The sequence below is a fragment of the Leiobunum rupestre genome, chromosome 1 (assembly GCF_980474605.1).
Source record: "Leiobunum rupestre chromosome 1, qqLeiRupe1.1.hap1, whole genome shotgun sequence".
Lineage (NCBI taxonomy): Eukaryota > Metazoa > Arthropoda > Arachnida > Opiliones > Sclerosomatidae > Leiobunum > Leiobunum rupestre.
In genome coordinates this window covers 34,631,514-34,647,330 of record NC_143384.1, presented here as the reverse complement: position 1 = coordinate 34,647,330, position 15,817 = coordinate 34,631,514, and the positions used below count along the sequence as shown (strand labels likewise).

General features: G+C 35.2%; 1 protein-coding gene across 2 annotated transcripts in view; it reads left to right on the top strand.

Moving 5' to 3' along the window:
- The window catches only part of LOC149962198 (glutamate receptor ionotropic, NMDA 2B-like), a 120,712-nt gene extending 106,566 nt beyond the window's left edge, over window positions 1-14,146 (top strand). For both annotated transcript variants that reach the window (XM_090179040.1, XM_090179046.1), the window contains exons 10-16: window positions 8,278-8,403; window positions 9,346-9,566; window positions 9,635-9,795; window positions 11,027-11,208; window positions 11,271-11,506; window positions 12,181-12,350; window positions 12,448-14,146. In XM_090179040.1, coding sequence (XP_090035166.1) covers window positions 8,278-8,403; window positions 9,346-9,566; window positions 9,635-9,795; window positions 11,027-11,208; window positions 11,271-11,506; window positions 12,181-12,350; window positions 12,448-12,595 — 1,244 coding nt within the window. In that variant the 3' untranslated portion in view covers window positions 12,596-14,146. The remainder of the gene's footprint in view (window positions 1-8,277; window positions 8,404-9,345; window positions 9,567-9,634; window positions 9,796-11,026; window positions 11,209-11,270; window positions 11,507-12,180; window positions 12,351-12,447) is intronic.
- The last annotated feature ends 1,671 nt before the right edge of the window (window positions 14,147-15,817 follow it).

The window sequence follows — 15,817 nt, the reverse complement described above, 5'->3', positions numbered from 1 at the left end:
ATTTTTCTAATATATTGTTTGCAAATTTAAATAAAGCGGAATTTTCACCTCATTTTTTCTAATCTAAAAGTAAAACTAAACCTATAGACTAGTTTAAACTGGTTGAAATGTAACACTATTAATGTTTTGTAGGATGTTTACTGATATTAGTCATTTTAAATCGATAAAAAGTTTAAAACATTAAAAACCCTTAAAAAGTAATTTATGTTTAAATTTTTTATTTTTCCGATTTGCGGAAAATTTTCCGCAATTCGGAAAATTTTCCGGAAAATTTTTGCATTTTATTTTTCCGGAAAATTAACAACCCTAATTTTATGCTTCATTTCATCTTAATTTTACCTGTATCTTCGATATCAAAATAACTTTTGAAAAAAAAAATTATTGGAACTAAAATAAAGGTAGTGAGATTAGAATTTTTTCCCTGATGGCTATTTATCATCATTTTTACTCCTTCGGGGGATCACCAGTGTTTTTTTTCGACACAGTGGTGACATCTCTCGTTGTGCATAAACGTGTAAACTCTTGTGGTGATTCGAATCCCGCCGTAGGACCATGGATAGTAGATTTTAGAGGATCGGTAAAAAGCCTGGTTGTTAGCCCCCGTAAACCAATCACACTAAGGGAGTCGGCCAAGGTTATTTGAAAAAAAAAACAAGTATCGCTAAGAGTGGACGATACTGTTCGAAAAAAGAAAAAAAGATAAACACGAAGTAGGCCTACATTTTTATGCCAAAAGGTATTTTTTCACGTTTTTATAGATTAAATATGATATACTAAATATCAGTTGATAGTTTTTATTGAATTAAAAAACCAAAATTAAAAATTACTAAAATATAAAGCGCAAAAAATTACGTAACAATATCAACCGCATTAGATTGCGATTTTGAAATTTTAAGATCACGTGGTACAAACGACCTTGCAAGACTCCCTCGGAGTCTCTCGAGCTGATTGATACGCGGGGAGAAATAAAATGCACTGTGGAAGGGTATCGAAAACCTGTCCTCTTAATTTACTGTCCATGGTAGGACTAAGAACATTTTCTTATAGAAAGAAAAATAATAACTAAAGAAAACTGGAAAATTAAAACTTTAAAACCAGTTAAAATCATGTTTTTATCACAAAAATAGGGGCTGTTCACAAATTACGTAACGTGGTAGGGGGGAGGGGGGTTTTGGCAAGCGTTACGAATTGTTACGTGGGGGGGAGGGAGGGTTTACTGAAATGTTACGTAACACATCTTATTTTTTATATCGTAAAATAAAATTTTCTCCATTTTCAGAAACAGGCACAATTATTAAAAACATTTGTATTTTCATTGGTTTACTCACGTTTAAAAGAATTTCATACCCATGGGTATAAAGTGTTGCGTAAAAATACAGTTGTAATTTCAAATGATAATTACAAACAATAAAATTTAGTACCTGATCTTATTGTACTTTATTACCAGCATATTAGTTGTTACGTACTATAATAATTTAAGGGGGGGGGTTCGATATTTGTTACGTAATTTGTTACTCTTTGTTACGAGGGGGAGAAGGGGAGGCCAAAAAGTGGTTTTTCTGCGTTACGTAATTTGTGAACAGCCCCATAAAGTTAGCTTGTAAAAAACCTTCTTGTTTTGATGTTGATAAGCTACGATAAGCTCAGTGTTACGTTCAATAACGCAAATCTGGGGAAAATCGGTTTTTACTCGATGAGCGCTTGTCGTCATAGTGACGTAGGAAATTACTGAACAGTGGGGCTGTTCACAAATTACGTAACGCAGAAAAACCACTTTTTAGACTCCCCCCCTCCCCCTCGTAACAAAAAGTAACAAATGGAAAGACCCCACTTCTCAAATTACGTAACAAATATCGAACCCCCCCTTAAATTATTATAGTACGTAACAACTAATATGCTGGTAATAAAGTACAATAAGATCAGGTACTAAATTTTATTGTTTGTAATTTAAACTTGAAATGACAACTGTATTTTTATGCAACACTTTATACCCACCCATGGGTTTTATTGTGGTGTCTTATTGGGGAACGCTTTTCCGTAAGCAGATATGAGGGACGTAAATAGAGCGCTTTTGTCCATTTTTAACAATGAACAATCAATCTAAACTGAGGAAAAAATTTAAAACTTTAAAATTCACGTGGTAGATCCAGACTAATCGTTCTCGCACTTTTGTCCATCCCGAGCGGGGGAAAATAGGCGAAACTGTAGATCAAGGTCATATGCAATTCTTTTAAACGTGAGTAAACCAATGAAGATGCTTATGTTTTTAATAATTACGACTGTTTCTGAAAGTGATGAAAATTTTATTCTACGATAGTAAAAATAAGATGTGTTACGTAACATTTCAGTAAACCCTCCCTCCCCCCCACGTAACAATTCGTAACGCTTGCCAAAACCCCCCTCCCCCCCACGTAACAATTCGTAACGCTTGCACAAACCCCCTCTCCCCCCCCCACGTAACAATTCGTAACGCTTGCACAAACCCCCTCTCCCCCCCTACCGCGTTACGTAATTTGTGAACAGCCCCAGTGTTATTTCTAGTCAGCACTGTTTTTAAATATGGCGGCGATAAATGTCACGGGGCAATGTCTGGAAAACGTTTGATCTAAAGCAAAGCACAGTAAACCAAGGCATACATTTTTTTAATGATAAATTCTATTAAATGGTAACAAACCTTTTTTTAAATAAATATCCCTGTTAAAATTTTTAGTAGAATTGTTGTATGATTTTCTGGATTTTCAGCCATCTAAACTGTAAAAACCGACTCGTTTGACGTCAAGACATCAAAAAAACCTTCTCTCGAGATGGTTTTTGATGAGCATCGGATGCCCATCGTGACGTCATATCGGAAACGCGAAAAATCGTACAGTAACCAGATATTGGCATCCATTACTCATCGATGTTTTTGATGAGCGTTACTGAACTGGCAGCGAGGGGCTGATCACTCCGCGCAATCCGTGTACAGAGCCGTACCTTTGACTGTACTAATGGGACTACGCGTAATCTTTGAAGTCCCTGCCTTTGGCAGTGGTAATCTAAGCGTAGTCCGGTGTACAGACTTTCTAAGAGTGGTTAGCCCCTCCACTGGCACCACCTTAGGCCTAAGTCATCAAGCGACTTTTAAAGCCATTAATTCAAGTGGTCAGGTTACAAAGCGTAGGATGCCACGCGAGCCAACAGCTCCCTACACTTACTATTTTACCGTTAACCTCAACAAGTTTTTATGGAGATAAGGGTAATATCGACGAGTCACCCTGTTCTTAAGTATAAACTGAACTGAACTTCTACGTATTTCGTGACGAATGAGCTACATTAAACCAGTTCAGCAAGCGTAGCTTATTTTATTGAAAGGCCTATGGTCGTCAGAGCTGGGATTTGAACCGGTAACTTCCAAACGACGAAATCCTACGCTGCAAATAGATCAAGATTATAAAGCGAAAAATTATCAGTATTCTTCCGCCACATTTATATAATCCTACGGCTGAACGATTTGGATTTTGCTCCTAATTTAGTTCGTGCGAGTTCGTTGACCCGTCGAATTTAACGATTTTATTACTGAAACCTCATACGGTAACTAGGTTTTCAATTCGCCAGTTTCAATAATGTAAAGGTATTTTCAAATACCAGAAATACAGCCTACGCCAGTAGTTTTGATACGCGCTTTTATTTTATCGCAATTGGCCATGATGGTACTTCTGTGCGAGACCAATTTTAAGAACGCGCTGCCTTATTCTGTGCAAAATGTTTGAAACCTATAGATTGGAGTAATGTTATTGAAACTGGCAAATTATTATGTCAAAAACTAAATAAAATTCAATATCAATAATACCTGCAAGATATATAGCGATACGGTTTCAAATATCAGTTCCGCTCAGTATTACATCTTGTACTAAAAACAAGCTGACTCAGTATTTATAAATATTATAAAACATTACATGGCAGTCGCGAAATACAAAAAAAAAATTCCCGTCAAATTTTGCTGATAACGCCATCTTTAGGCCGCGAGGCCAAGCGTAAAATATATTACCTAACGCTATAAAAAAGTAACAGCGGTCACTTTCAACAACTTCCATGAGAGGTCGCTGATAAAAAGTGCATTATATAAACCACGAAAAAACCAAAAAAAAAAGTTTTTACAATATAAAAAAGGTAAAAAAAAGAATGGAGTAGAAAAGTTTAAAAAAAAACTCACCCGAGGTATTTTTGGCATCTTTGTTTCGTGAATTGATAACTAGAGGGCGGTAGTGTCGCCGTAGAATTCACCGCGTGCAACGGATCCCATCCGTCACTGCCAACGGCGGCCAAGAACGCCACAAAAAGTTCTCCAAAAAAAGGTTCTAGGAATAAATTTCCCAAAGTTCTTCATTTCATTTCTTCGCGTCCAATTTCGAAACTCGCAAAAATGTGCGAAACCAGGGCAGCAATTTCTTCAGGGCACGCGTTGGTATTTTATCACTTTGTCTTAGCGCCTTCACATCCCTGGAAATGACGTACATGAATTATATTAAAACTTCGAAATACGAATGCCATTTATCTGTCTATGAAGAATTATTCCTCTAGAATTCCGTTTTCAAAAAAGTTGGTACGACCTAAAAGTTACTTTGTTTGTCGACTAGTGTAAAATGAAAATTTCCTGATACAATTTTATGAATGGAAAAATTAAAAATATATTATTGCTTATGTTATCCGTTTAGCGGAACAAACTCACTACGTCATGCTAAATGTAAAATCGGAAACGCCATCTACAATTTTTTTTGAGAAGCGTAACTCTAAATAAGAATAATCTGGAAGCTAAATATCGTGGTGTTAAATCAAAGAATATAAAGCCCCAGGAATGGAAGGATTGATATTTTCGGCCGCGTGTTTTGGTTGCGCTAGAAACTTCCAGCAGAGCAAATCAGAGTAACCGGAAACGGTTAACTCAACCCAGTCTATCTTTAAAAACGAGAGGCGCAAAAGCTCCACTAGACGGAGCTACACCTTCCATTCCTGGGGCTTTATATTCTTTGGTTAAAACTAACAATGCGTGTGGTAAGAGTAGGGCAACTAATGAAAATTGAAAAACCAAATAAACAGCATATTATATGAACATATTTATTGCAGATAATTTTATCTTGATTACAAAATATTTTTTAAATTTTGAATAAAACTACAGATAATTAGATAAAACGTATTACTGCCTAGAATGTGGATTAAAGTATTTTATTACATTTGATAGATGAAAGATAAACTTTGTTTTTAAATATTAAAAATAAAAAAAAAATAAACATATAAGAAAATATCGGTTCAAAGTCGAATATTGCTAATCTGATTACACGTTTAAACTTAAAACATAGTCATTTGAAACCAAAAATAATAATCTGAGAAAAAGCAACCTAGCCAGCTAGCTTACCACTCAATAACTTTCCTAGCACACGTAAAAACTCAAAAAATAAAAATGTCAAGCAAATGGACATCGCAAATATAGCAACCTCCATCAAAAGCGCGTCGCCTATAATCTCGTCACACACTGTTCCATTGACTTGTCGCTAGGCCGTAAATCAGTCAAGCCGAAAAAACGCGCTCGGACCAACAAGGGCGTCAAGTCAGGCGGAAAATAGCTTTTCGAACCTATCTCTTCGGTCCCGTGATTAATAGTTATAGCGGACCGCCAATCCCTTCCACGGTAATCTCAGAGCCCTTATTTATATATTGGACATAGAGAAGCGCCCTCGCTAAGCGGACAGTGACACGATAGTCGGGGAATATAGCCCTTCATATTTGACACACAACCAGGTAAATCCTTCCCTCCATCGTGGACAAAATGTTAAATTCACTCGGTAGTTCTAAGAAAGGCTGAAAACCAGAGCTTACATGCCTGCTTATATTTGTCACGCAAATCAGGTGACTCGTTAGAGGAAGATTATATACCCTGGAAGAGGGACACTCGAAGAAATCACTCGTGGGTCTTAAATGATACTTAGCCTCGCCAATGTTGACAAATTGCTCAGAACTTCTATGGCGCCCCCTACAAAAATTCCGATACCATTTAATAATAATAAACTAGTCTATTGTGGGCATTATTTCTAGCAAATATAAATATAAAAACCTTAATATGGAAAATTATAAACAATTATATACAGGGTGTTATAAAAGGTTATGCAAATATTTAAGGAGTTGTAGGGAGTGAATTGAGAAGAATGGCTGTTTTTTTTTCCCATTTCCCTACGATGATTTAAAAGAGTGCCAGAGAGCTTCAAAGTGTGGCCTACTAGCCCCTGGAAGTAGGCTGCAACAAGCGCAAAACCAAACAGCAGGGAAACGCGAACATTAAGGTTTGGGTTCGTGTGATAGGTAAAAAAGGACTTGATAAGCAAATTGAGGTAACCAGCGTAAAAAAAGTAAACTTAAACAGTATTTAGAGTCCCTGCTGCTTGGTTTTGCGTTTGTTGCAGCCTACTTCCAGGGGCTAGTAGGCCACACTTTGAAGCTCTCTGGCGCTCTTTTAACTCATCGTAGGAAAAAACAGGCATACTTCTCAACTCAACCCCTACAACTCCTAAACATTTATGCATCACCTTTTGAAACACCCTGTATAAAAGTTTTAATTTCAAAATGATATAGAATCAAATATAACTAAAATAGTTATAATTTTAACTCACAATAGAATATAATGCTATTTGAATTTTACCTACTCACCTTAGTTTAAAAAAGAAACGTATTTAACATTTCTACCCCTTAGTTTCTACTCCCTTTAAAGTTGGATTTACATTTTTTATTACGAACTCGTATTTATATTGTTATTAATATTTAATATTATAGTATAGTCTTAACATGCACTGTGAAATCCGAAATTCCTTTGCAACTGTAGCACCCGCTGGTAGACTTGTAAAAGTAAATAACAGTGGCGTCAAAGCTCCATTAGTAACAGAAGTTTACTTTATAGAGAAAATGTATAAAAAAATGCCAGCACTGAATTCCCAATTAATTAATTTGGGGGGATTTTAATACGCGTGCAGTTTCGGTGTACGAGATAATGAATATTCCAATCGGATTAAACTACTGAGAATCTTGATTAATTGAAGGTTGAGGGTGATCTCTATTTTGGTATTTACGAGGGCAGTGTTGGCTGAACCCTGCAAAATGAACTCGCGAGTAGAGTTCACACCAAAAATATATAATTATATCTGCAATATAACTATTATTTTAGTTTAAAAAGTCGTAACTTTAGCAGGGTTGTTCGAAATGCTTTTTATTTTCAAATTGCAAAATATTTTCTCCACAACTCAAAATGAATAATTTTATTGAAAAAAATTTTCTACATAACTTACATAACTCAAAATGAAAAATTTAATTGCAAAATATTTTCTCCACAACTCAAAATGAATAATTTTATTGAAAAAAATTTTCTACATAACTTACATAACTCAAAATGAAAAATTTAATTGCAAAATATTTTCTCCATAACTCAAAATTCAAAATTTTAAAAATGGTTTTTCAAAATGCAAATTGTTTGTACAAATGCACAGTTATTTTTGTAATTATTAAAAATCAGGGTTCCACGGTACCGGGAAAACCTGGAATTCCTGGGAAAGTCAGGGAATTTTAATATGGGTCTAAAAATCCGGGAAAAGTCAGGGAATTTTAAAAATTATTCTAAAAATCAGGGAAATGTCATTGAATTTAATTTCGGTTGCAAATAGGAAGCTTTTTCCGAAATATAGGTTAAAATATACAAAATCTTGGCGCAAAATAAGTCAGGGAAAATTTTCGGTTGCCATGGGAAAACTAAAGCCCATTGCAACTTTTCCCTTTGGCAATTTTCATACTACCATAAGGTCACCTAACCCCGAGTTTCAACAAAATCGGTGATAACCACCTCGGGTAGTCTCCTTGTTAGTATTTTCAACCTCCTCTTCGTGAACATTGGCATAATTGAAAAATTAAATGAAAAATAGGTTTTATTAGAGTTACTTGACTTTTGGTCTCAGATAGGGCATGGGAAACTGCCTAGCGCCTGCGATAGATACTTTTCTAGTATTAAATATATTATATACTTCTGATCGTAGTGACGAAAGGCTGAGAGATGGAACGACTGTGGCCCATTTCGCGGAACGGCGCGATATCGATTGATCCTCGGAATTACAGCGAATTGAGGATAACGATATGTAGAGATTATTAGCCGCTCTAATGCAACAAAACCAGAATAATGTAGTTTTATGGTTGGCGTTGTTTTCCTAGAATAGCGATTTATGTATGTTGCATTTTATCCATGTATATATTTGTTTTCTCTCGTAGAACCTTTCGATACGCTGTCGTGGCTCCTGATTTTGCTCATCATCATTCAAGCAGCGGCAGTTGCCATCTTTATTTTCGAATGGCTAAGTCCTTCGGGGTACGACAAGAAAATGCGTCCGCCAAGAGGTAAAAACACTGCCAATAAGCGAATTTCAATAACCGCACCGCCATCTTTCGGCTCTAAAGTTAGATATTAGGATGGTACTTGTTACAACAAAAGAATGGCTAAGCTTACGTCAGAGGTCACCGAGGTCACACTGAGGCGAGGGGTAGCCACTCGTTAAATATTTACCATTTTGGTGTAGTCTCTGAAATTTTAGTAAAAAATAAGGAATTGTAGTACATTTTCTGAAGTTATGGTGTGATAAGGTATTTCAAAGGAGAACTGAAACCTAGTGTAGTCTCTAAAATTTTAGTGAAGTCTGAAATATCTCTATCAGTTTTAGTTAATTCTGAAATAACTCTATCAGTTTTGGTTAAGTCTGAAATATCTCTATCAGTTTTGGTTAAGTCTGAAATATCTCTATCAGTTTTTGTTAAGTCTGAAATATCTCTATCAGTTTTTGTTAAGTCTGAAATATCTCTATCAATTTTTGTTAAGTCTTAAATATCTCTATCAGTTTTAGTTAATTCTGAAATATCTCTATCAGTTTTAGTTAATTCTGAAATATGTCTATCAGTTTTGGTTAAGTCTGAAATATTTCTATCAGTTTTTGTTAAGTCTGAAATATCTCTATCAATTTTTGTTAAGTCTTAAATATCTCTATCAGTTTTAGTTAATTCTGAAATATCTCTATCAGTTTTGGTTAAGTCTGAAATATCTCTATCAGTTTTTGTTAAGTCTGAAATACAGTGTATCTATAAATTTTTGAGAATTTTGCAATCAGGTGTACACTTTTTGGTCGAGTGGTTACCCCCTCGCGCTGAGGTATGACGTCAAAGTACCATCGTCGTCCACTTTTTCGTCTGACTGGGCGTGTGTCGGATATTATGGAAACTCGCTTACTACGTCGTCCACCATCTCGATTAGCTAACCAACCAAGGTCTATTTATCTTCCCGCTGGACAGACCACAAGTTCTCCCTCTTCCGTACCTACTGGTTAGTGTGGGCTATTCTCTTTGGCGCGGCGGTCAACGTCGACTGTCCACGAGGCTACACTGCCAGGTTCATGTCCAACGTCTGGGCCATGTTCACTGTCGTCTTCTTGGCCATTTACACAGCTAACTTAGCAGCCTTCATGATCACGCGCGAAGAGTTCTACGACCTTTCCGGGATCGAGGACTACAGAGTAAGACGCCAAAAGGTGGCGCCCATTGTTGACCCGTTGCCGTTAATCAGCCACGCGTGTTTTCCCAGTTAGAAAATCCCAAAATAAAGGATCCACCTTTTCGTTACGGAACCGTCCCGTACGGAAATACCTGGGCGGTGCTCAAGAAAAACAAACGACAATTATTCAACTACATGAAGAGGTACAATCGAACCACTGTCCAAGAAGGGCTCAAGGCAGTTAAGAAGGAGTAAGTTGTTTAGCTTTCTATCTTGATTGCTCGTGTTACGACCTCTTGAATGAGAACCTACGAGCCCTGGCTTTAACGCAATACACTCTTTTACCAAGTCGGCCATTTCATTACAGGCCTAATTTAAAATAGTTTAGGCTCATCAGCTCAAGACGTCGCGTGCACTTGACCGCGTGAAGCCTAGCTGATTATTTATTTATTTTATTTAAGCGGCCTTGCATGCACTATTTGAAATCAGACCTGTAATAAAATGGCAGCTCTCACAAATGAGGATATAAAAGAGTGTATACGTTCAATTAGAAGTACAAAATATCATAAGTGGATAGTAAACATAAGTATGCACAGAACGAATTCGGTTAAAGGCGAACGGCCAAGCTTTTCCGAATTTCGCCTTATTTGCTTATCAAAAGGTCAACAAGACGTTCAATATATTTACTCGTACTTTAATTTGTCGTGAAAAAATTGTTTTTGGCCCAAAAGGTTGAAACGCAAAATAACGCCAAGTATTTGGGTGTGAATTTTCGTCGCCATCTTATGACTTCCACTGCATCCAAAAGATTCTAGTTTTTGATTTTTCCAATTATTTTGTTTACCCGTTAATTCAATTTTCAAACGCGTGTAATTTTGTGAAAAATGATTGTGTTTTCAACGACCAAACGTTATTCTTACGTTTTCGACGTCGCTCTACATTTTTCTCATTGACAAAATTTGACGAGCTCCAATACATCAAAATTTTTTTTTCAAAATTTTAAAATATTATTTTAAAATTGATAAACATTATGTACAACAATGGCCCCCGGTACTGACAATTCACACAAAAAAATTCAAAATTCTAACTACAACGGTTATTGAGAAAAATCACTTTTTCGATTAAAAATGGACACCCTGTATATCCCACGAAGGCTAAAAGTGTGAAACATGTGTTTTTTTCTAAATATGTGGGACTAATTATATCGTATAAAGACTTATTTAACTAATACATCAGGAAGATATAATTTATTAAAAGGAAATATTCCCACGGAGTATATCTTTTACATTTAGATCGCTTGAGTCCCGAGGCGGTTTGAATTTTATTGGCCGAAATGGATACTTCTTTCATAAGAGATTTATTATCCACTTCTAGATCAATTAAAATTTTCAGTCGAAAGAGCCACCTAGCGGTTGTATTTTCGTCCTTTATGTAACAAACGAACATCCAACTACCAAAGCAAATTCTATATTTTTTGGACAGTGAAATGGACGCCTTCGTGTACGATGCCACAGTCTTGGAGTACTTAGCCGCCCAAGACAACGAGTGTCGTCTGTTAACGGTTGGAAGCTGGTACGCCATGACCGGGTATGGGTTCGCTTTTCCAAAGAAGAGCAAGTACTTGAGCATGTTCAACGACAGAATGGTAGTTTACAAGGAGAACGGTGAGTCCACCCCAACGCGTGACCATCCCATTGCCTCCCTCTTAATGGTGGCCCTTGAACAGGCGACCTGGAGCGTCTTCAAAGGTTTTGGTTCCAAGGCTCCTGCCGCCCAAGCAAAGAGAAGCAGAAAGCGAGCAATCCGCTCGACTCGAATCAGTTCGTCAGCGCTTTCCTGCTCCTTGGCTGCGGCTTTCTCCTCACGCTACTCCTGCTCGTTTTCGAGCACATCTATTTCCGGTACATCCGGAAATACCTTGCCAAAAAAGACACCACCGGATGCTGCACGCTCGTTAGTTTGGTGCGTAAATCTGACAGATTTTTTTATTATTTGATTTAAAGCCAACCCGGAGATGATATTTACTATTATCCTGGTCGCGTTCGGGATTATCCTAGCGGAAATAACCCCAATGTCTAACACTTGTTTTGGTTTTGGATTGTAGTTGGCTACTTTGGTTAGACATTCCAATCTGGTATCACCGACTGACCTAAAATATTTTGTTCAATGATCCCACATAGTTGGCGGGGTATGCCCATAGGTCAAGTCCATATATAAGGGGAGGCGCCAGAGGATGCTCAGCGTTCCCAAATAAATTCTTGACCATCCCCAAGCCGACCGACCCCCAAAACAAAATCGATTGCTCAACCACCAACTAATATTAGGACTGTTCACGAGCTCGAGCCAGCTCGGCTCAGCTCGGCTCGTGAACAGTCCTAACTATTATCACATAACATCGGTTACCCGTATCTTTAACAAAATATTCTGTTTTCAACGAAGTCGAAATTCATAATTTCAAAATAACGCCAATTTCGGTATATTTACTAATTTTATGAGTGGGAGTTCAAAATTATGATTTTGAGTATCAAGGCATGGGCGCCACCCGAATAAATTTGAGCGTACCCGAGTTTCGGTGGCTGGTTACGGGGCTGCAATAGGCAAAGGTTTTTTATTGAAGCGTTTATCTGATGTTGCAGAGCATGGGCAAGTCTCTTAGCTTCCGGGGTGCTGTCTACGAAGCTCAAGATCTGATAAAACATCACCGTTGCAAAGACCCCGTCTGCGACACGCAACTATGGAAGGCGCGACACCAACTTGACATGGCGCAGATCAAAATCAAACAATTACAGTCAGAGTTAAACAAAAGGTAAGAGTTCATTTCCCATTTTATGAAGTTTTACTTTCGCCTTCGAAAGGCAAACCAAAGTAACAAATCGACGCTTCTTCGGCCGGCTGGCTGGCAGGTCCCCAAGCGACAGTTACCTGAGGCCACGAGACCTGACGTTCGATCACGTGACCACTAATGAGGCGCAGCGCCGCCTATCACCGGGTCGAGGAAGTTTTAGAGCCGGAGGGGCCCTAAGAATATCCGAAATCGAAACCGTGCTATAACCATAAACGGTTAAACGCTATCGCTAATGTCAGGTAACAAATTAAAGAGCTGAGCTTAGTAAACAGACCTTACAATGTCGTCCGCGAAGCCGCGTAATTGGGGGTAAATTTTAACCAATTCAACGGAAGTCCGAACTATAACGAACTAATTTTTCGTTCCACAAGGGCCACGTATTATAGAAAAACAAAACAAGCCGGGCAACACCTAATATCGCGTTTTAAATCATAACGTAAAAATATAAAAAATTGCCAAAACGATTTTTTGCATTTCAATTATTTTATCATCGTATAATGGGACTCTGTATTATAATATTAATAATAATAATTACATTATAAATAGCTATTTAATTAAAATTTAATCTACTTAAATTATCGGTATATATGTCATACGAGATATATAAATGTTATTTTGTAGATGTTTAAATTTTATTTCAAAGCCTGTTGATTAAGTTAATTTTATTTAAATTTAATTAATTAATTAAAGTCCTGATGTAAATAACACCATCACGATTAAGTTTGCCCACTCACAAAATTGCGTCCTAAAAATGCTTAACATGGACCCCCAAAAATTAAATAAAAACACCACCATCACTTTTTAAATAAGTTTAAACAATAATTAGTAATTTATGAGTTTTAGTCTGTTGCGACAGATGGCGTTGTTAAACGCGCGACTATAGCGCGCGTAATAGGTAATCCGCGACACTACGCGGCTTCAATTTTAACTATTTGGTGCCTAAAATCGCAACTTGCTAAAAGTCAACCCTACCTCTACCTTTTTAACATTATGTTAACGTGTTCATAGGGTACGGGGTACAACATTTTTACATGAGCGGATAAGAATAAAATGTAATAATGTGAGCGTGTAAAAAGAGCTTGTCTTATGAACAAAATATCGTGTTTTGGTAGTGTTGCTACTACCATTTAGCTATAGTAGTTTTCAGTCACAGATAAAAATAAAGCTTAAATTTTTAATTTTTAAAATTTAAACATTATTTATATAAAAGTCGTTAAATTGTTTTTATTTTAATTAATAAAATTAAAGAACTTAAGTAAACGCTCTGCTTATATTATAATATCATAAATAACAATTTTAATCTAAAATTTTTACTTTTGCACTTAGAATAAAAACCAAAGGTAAAAGCGACTGAAAACCACTATAGTAGATTTATTAGAAAATTAGTTTAGCCATTTTAGTTAACTCAGGCGAAATATCCCACCGCCCATAACTGGGTGGAATTATTAGAGATTAGTTATTAAATTTTAAAAACAATTTTCCCACCAGATGGGGGTAAAAACGGGTGCTTAGATTATAACAAGTTTCAAAACATAAGAATTATAGACATGAAAAAACAAAATACAAATATATAAAGGTTAAATGTAAAAAATATATATACACGTAAATTTGCCTTTGTAAATTTATGCCTTGAAAACACTGAAATCTTCAACCTTATACAAACAGTTAACAAAAGGAACAAATAGTAAGTTTTAAAATAACTATATTGATGTATTCATGAATTTAACCGAAAACAAAATAAATCGCGATTTAATTTTTTTGTTAATGGAGATTATAAAATTGTGACGTTGTTTTTTGTTGTACGTTGACAAATGCTGTGTATATTCAAATTACAATTAAAGAAATTGACTGTTACTCGAATTATTTTTTTGACTCAACCAACTAGTTCCCTAATAGAAATAATATCATGACTTAAACAACTATAGTTCCCTAATATAAACAATATCATGACTCACCCAACTAGTTCCCTAATATAAATAAAGTCATGACTTACCCAACTAGTTCCCTAATATAAATAAAATCATGACTAACCCAACTAGTTCCCTAATATAAATAATATCATGAGTTACCCAACTAGTTCCCTAATATAAATAATATCATGACTTACCCACATTGTTTCTTACTAAACTTGTCATCTCATACACGCATTAAATATATATATTTTTGCACCAAAATATCCTCTCAAATAAGGGACATTTTGGGTTACCCAATAGGGACTTAGCAGCATGACGTCACGCCGTACCTTTGGCTAAGGCAATCATGCTGGTATTCTTCTATTTTCAGTTGGAAAAAGCATCGGTGACGTTTTATATACGTCATTCTGCTAAGTCCCTATTGGTTCCATAATATGAATGACATTTTAGCTTACCCAATTTGTTCATTAGTATAAATTACATTTTTACTTACCCAATTTGTTCATTAATATAAGTTACATTTGGCTTACCCAATTTGTTCATTAATATAAGTTACATTTGGCTTACCCAATTTGTTCATTAATATAAATGACATTTTGGCCTACCCAACCTGTTCATTAATATAAGTTACATTTGGCTTACCCAATTTGTTCATTAATATAAATGACATTTTGGCTTACCCAACCTGTTCCGTAATGTAGGTAAAATTTTGGCTTAACCCCAACCTGTTCCCTATTATAAGTGGTGTTTTGCTTTTAATAAATTACATTTTGAATTTCTTAATTTATTGAGAAATTAGAATTCTTAATTTATTGAGAAATTAGAATTCTTAATTTATTGAGAAATTAGAATTCTTAATTTATTGAGAAATTAGAATTCTTAATTTATTAAGAAATTAGAATTCTTAATTTATTGAGAAATTAGAATTCTTAATTTATTGAGAAATTAGAATTCTTAATTTATTGAGAAATTAGAATTCTTAATTTATTGAGAAATTAGAATTCTTAATTTATTGAGAAATTAGAATTCTTAATTTATTGAGAAATTAGAATTCTTAATTTATTGAGAAATTAGAATTCTTAATTTATTGAGAAACTAGAATTCTTCATTTATTGAGAAATTAGAATTCTTAATTTATTGAGAAACTAGAATTCTTAATTTATTGAGAAATTAGAATTCTTAATTTATTGAGAAATTAGAATTCTTCATTTATTGAGAAATTAGAATTCTTAATTTATTGAGAAACTAGAATTCTTAATTTATTGAGAAATTAGAATTCTTAATTTATTGAGAAATTAGAATTCTTAATTTATTGAGAAATTAGAATTCTTAATTTATTGAGAAATTAGAATTCTTAATTTATTGAGAAATTAGATTTCTTAATTTATTGAGAAATTAGAATTCTTAATTTATTGAGAAATTAGAATTCTTAATTTATTGAGAAATTAGAATTCTTAATTTATTGAGAAATTAGAATTCTTAATTTATTGAGAAACTAGAATTCTTCATTTATTG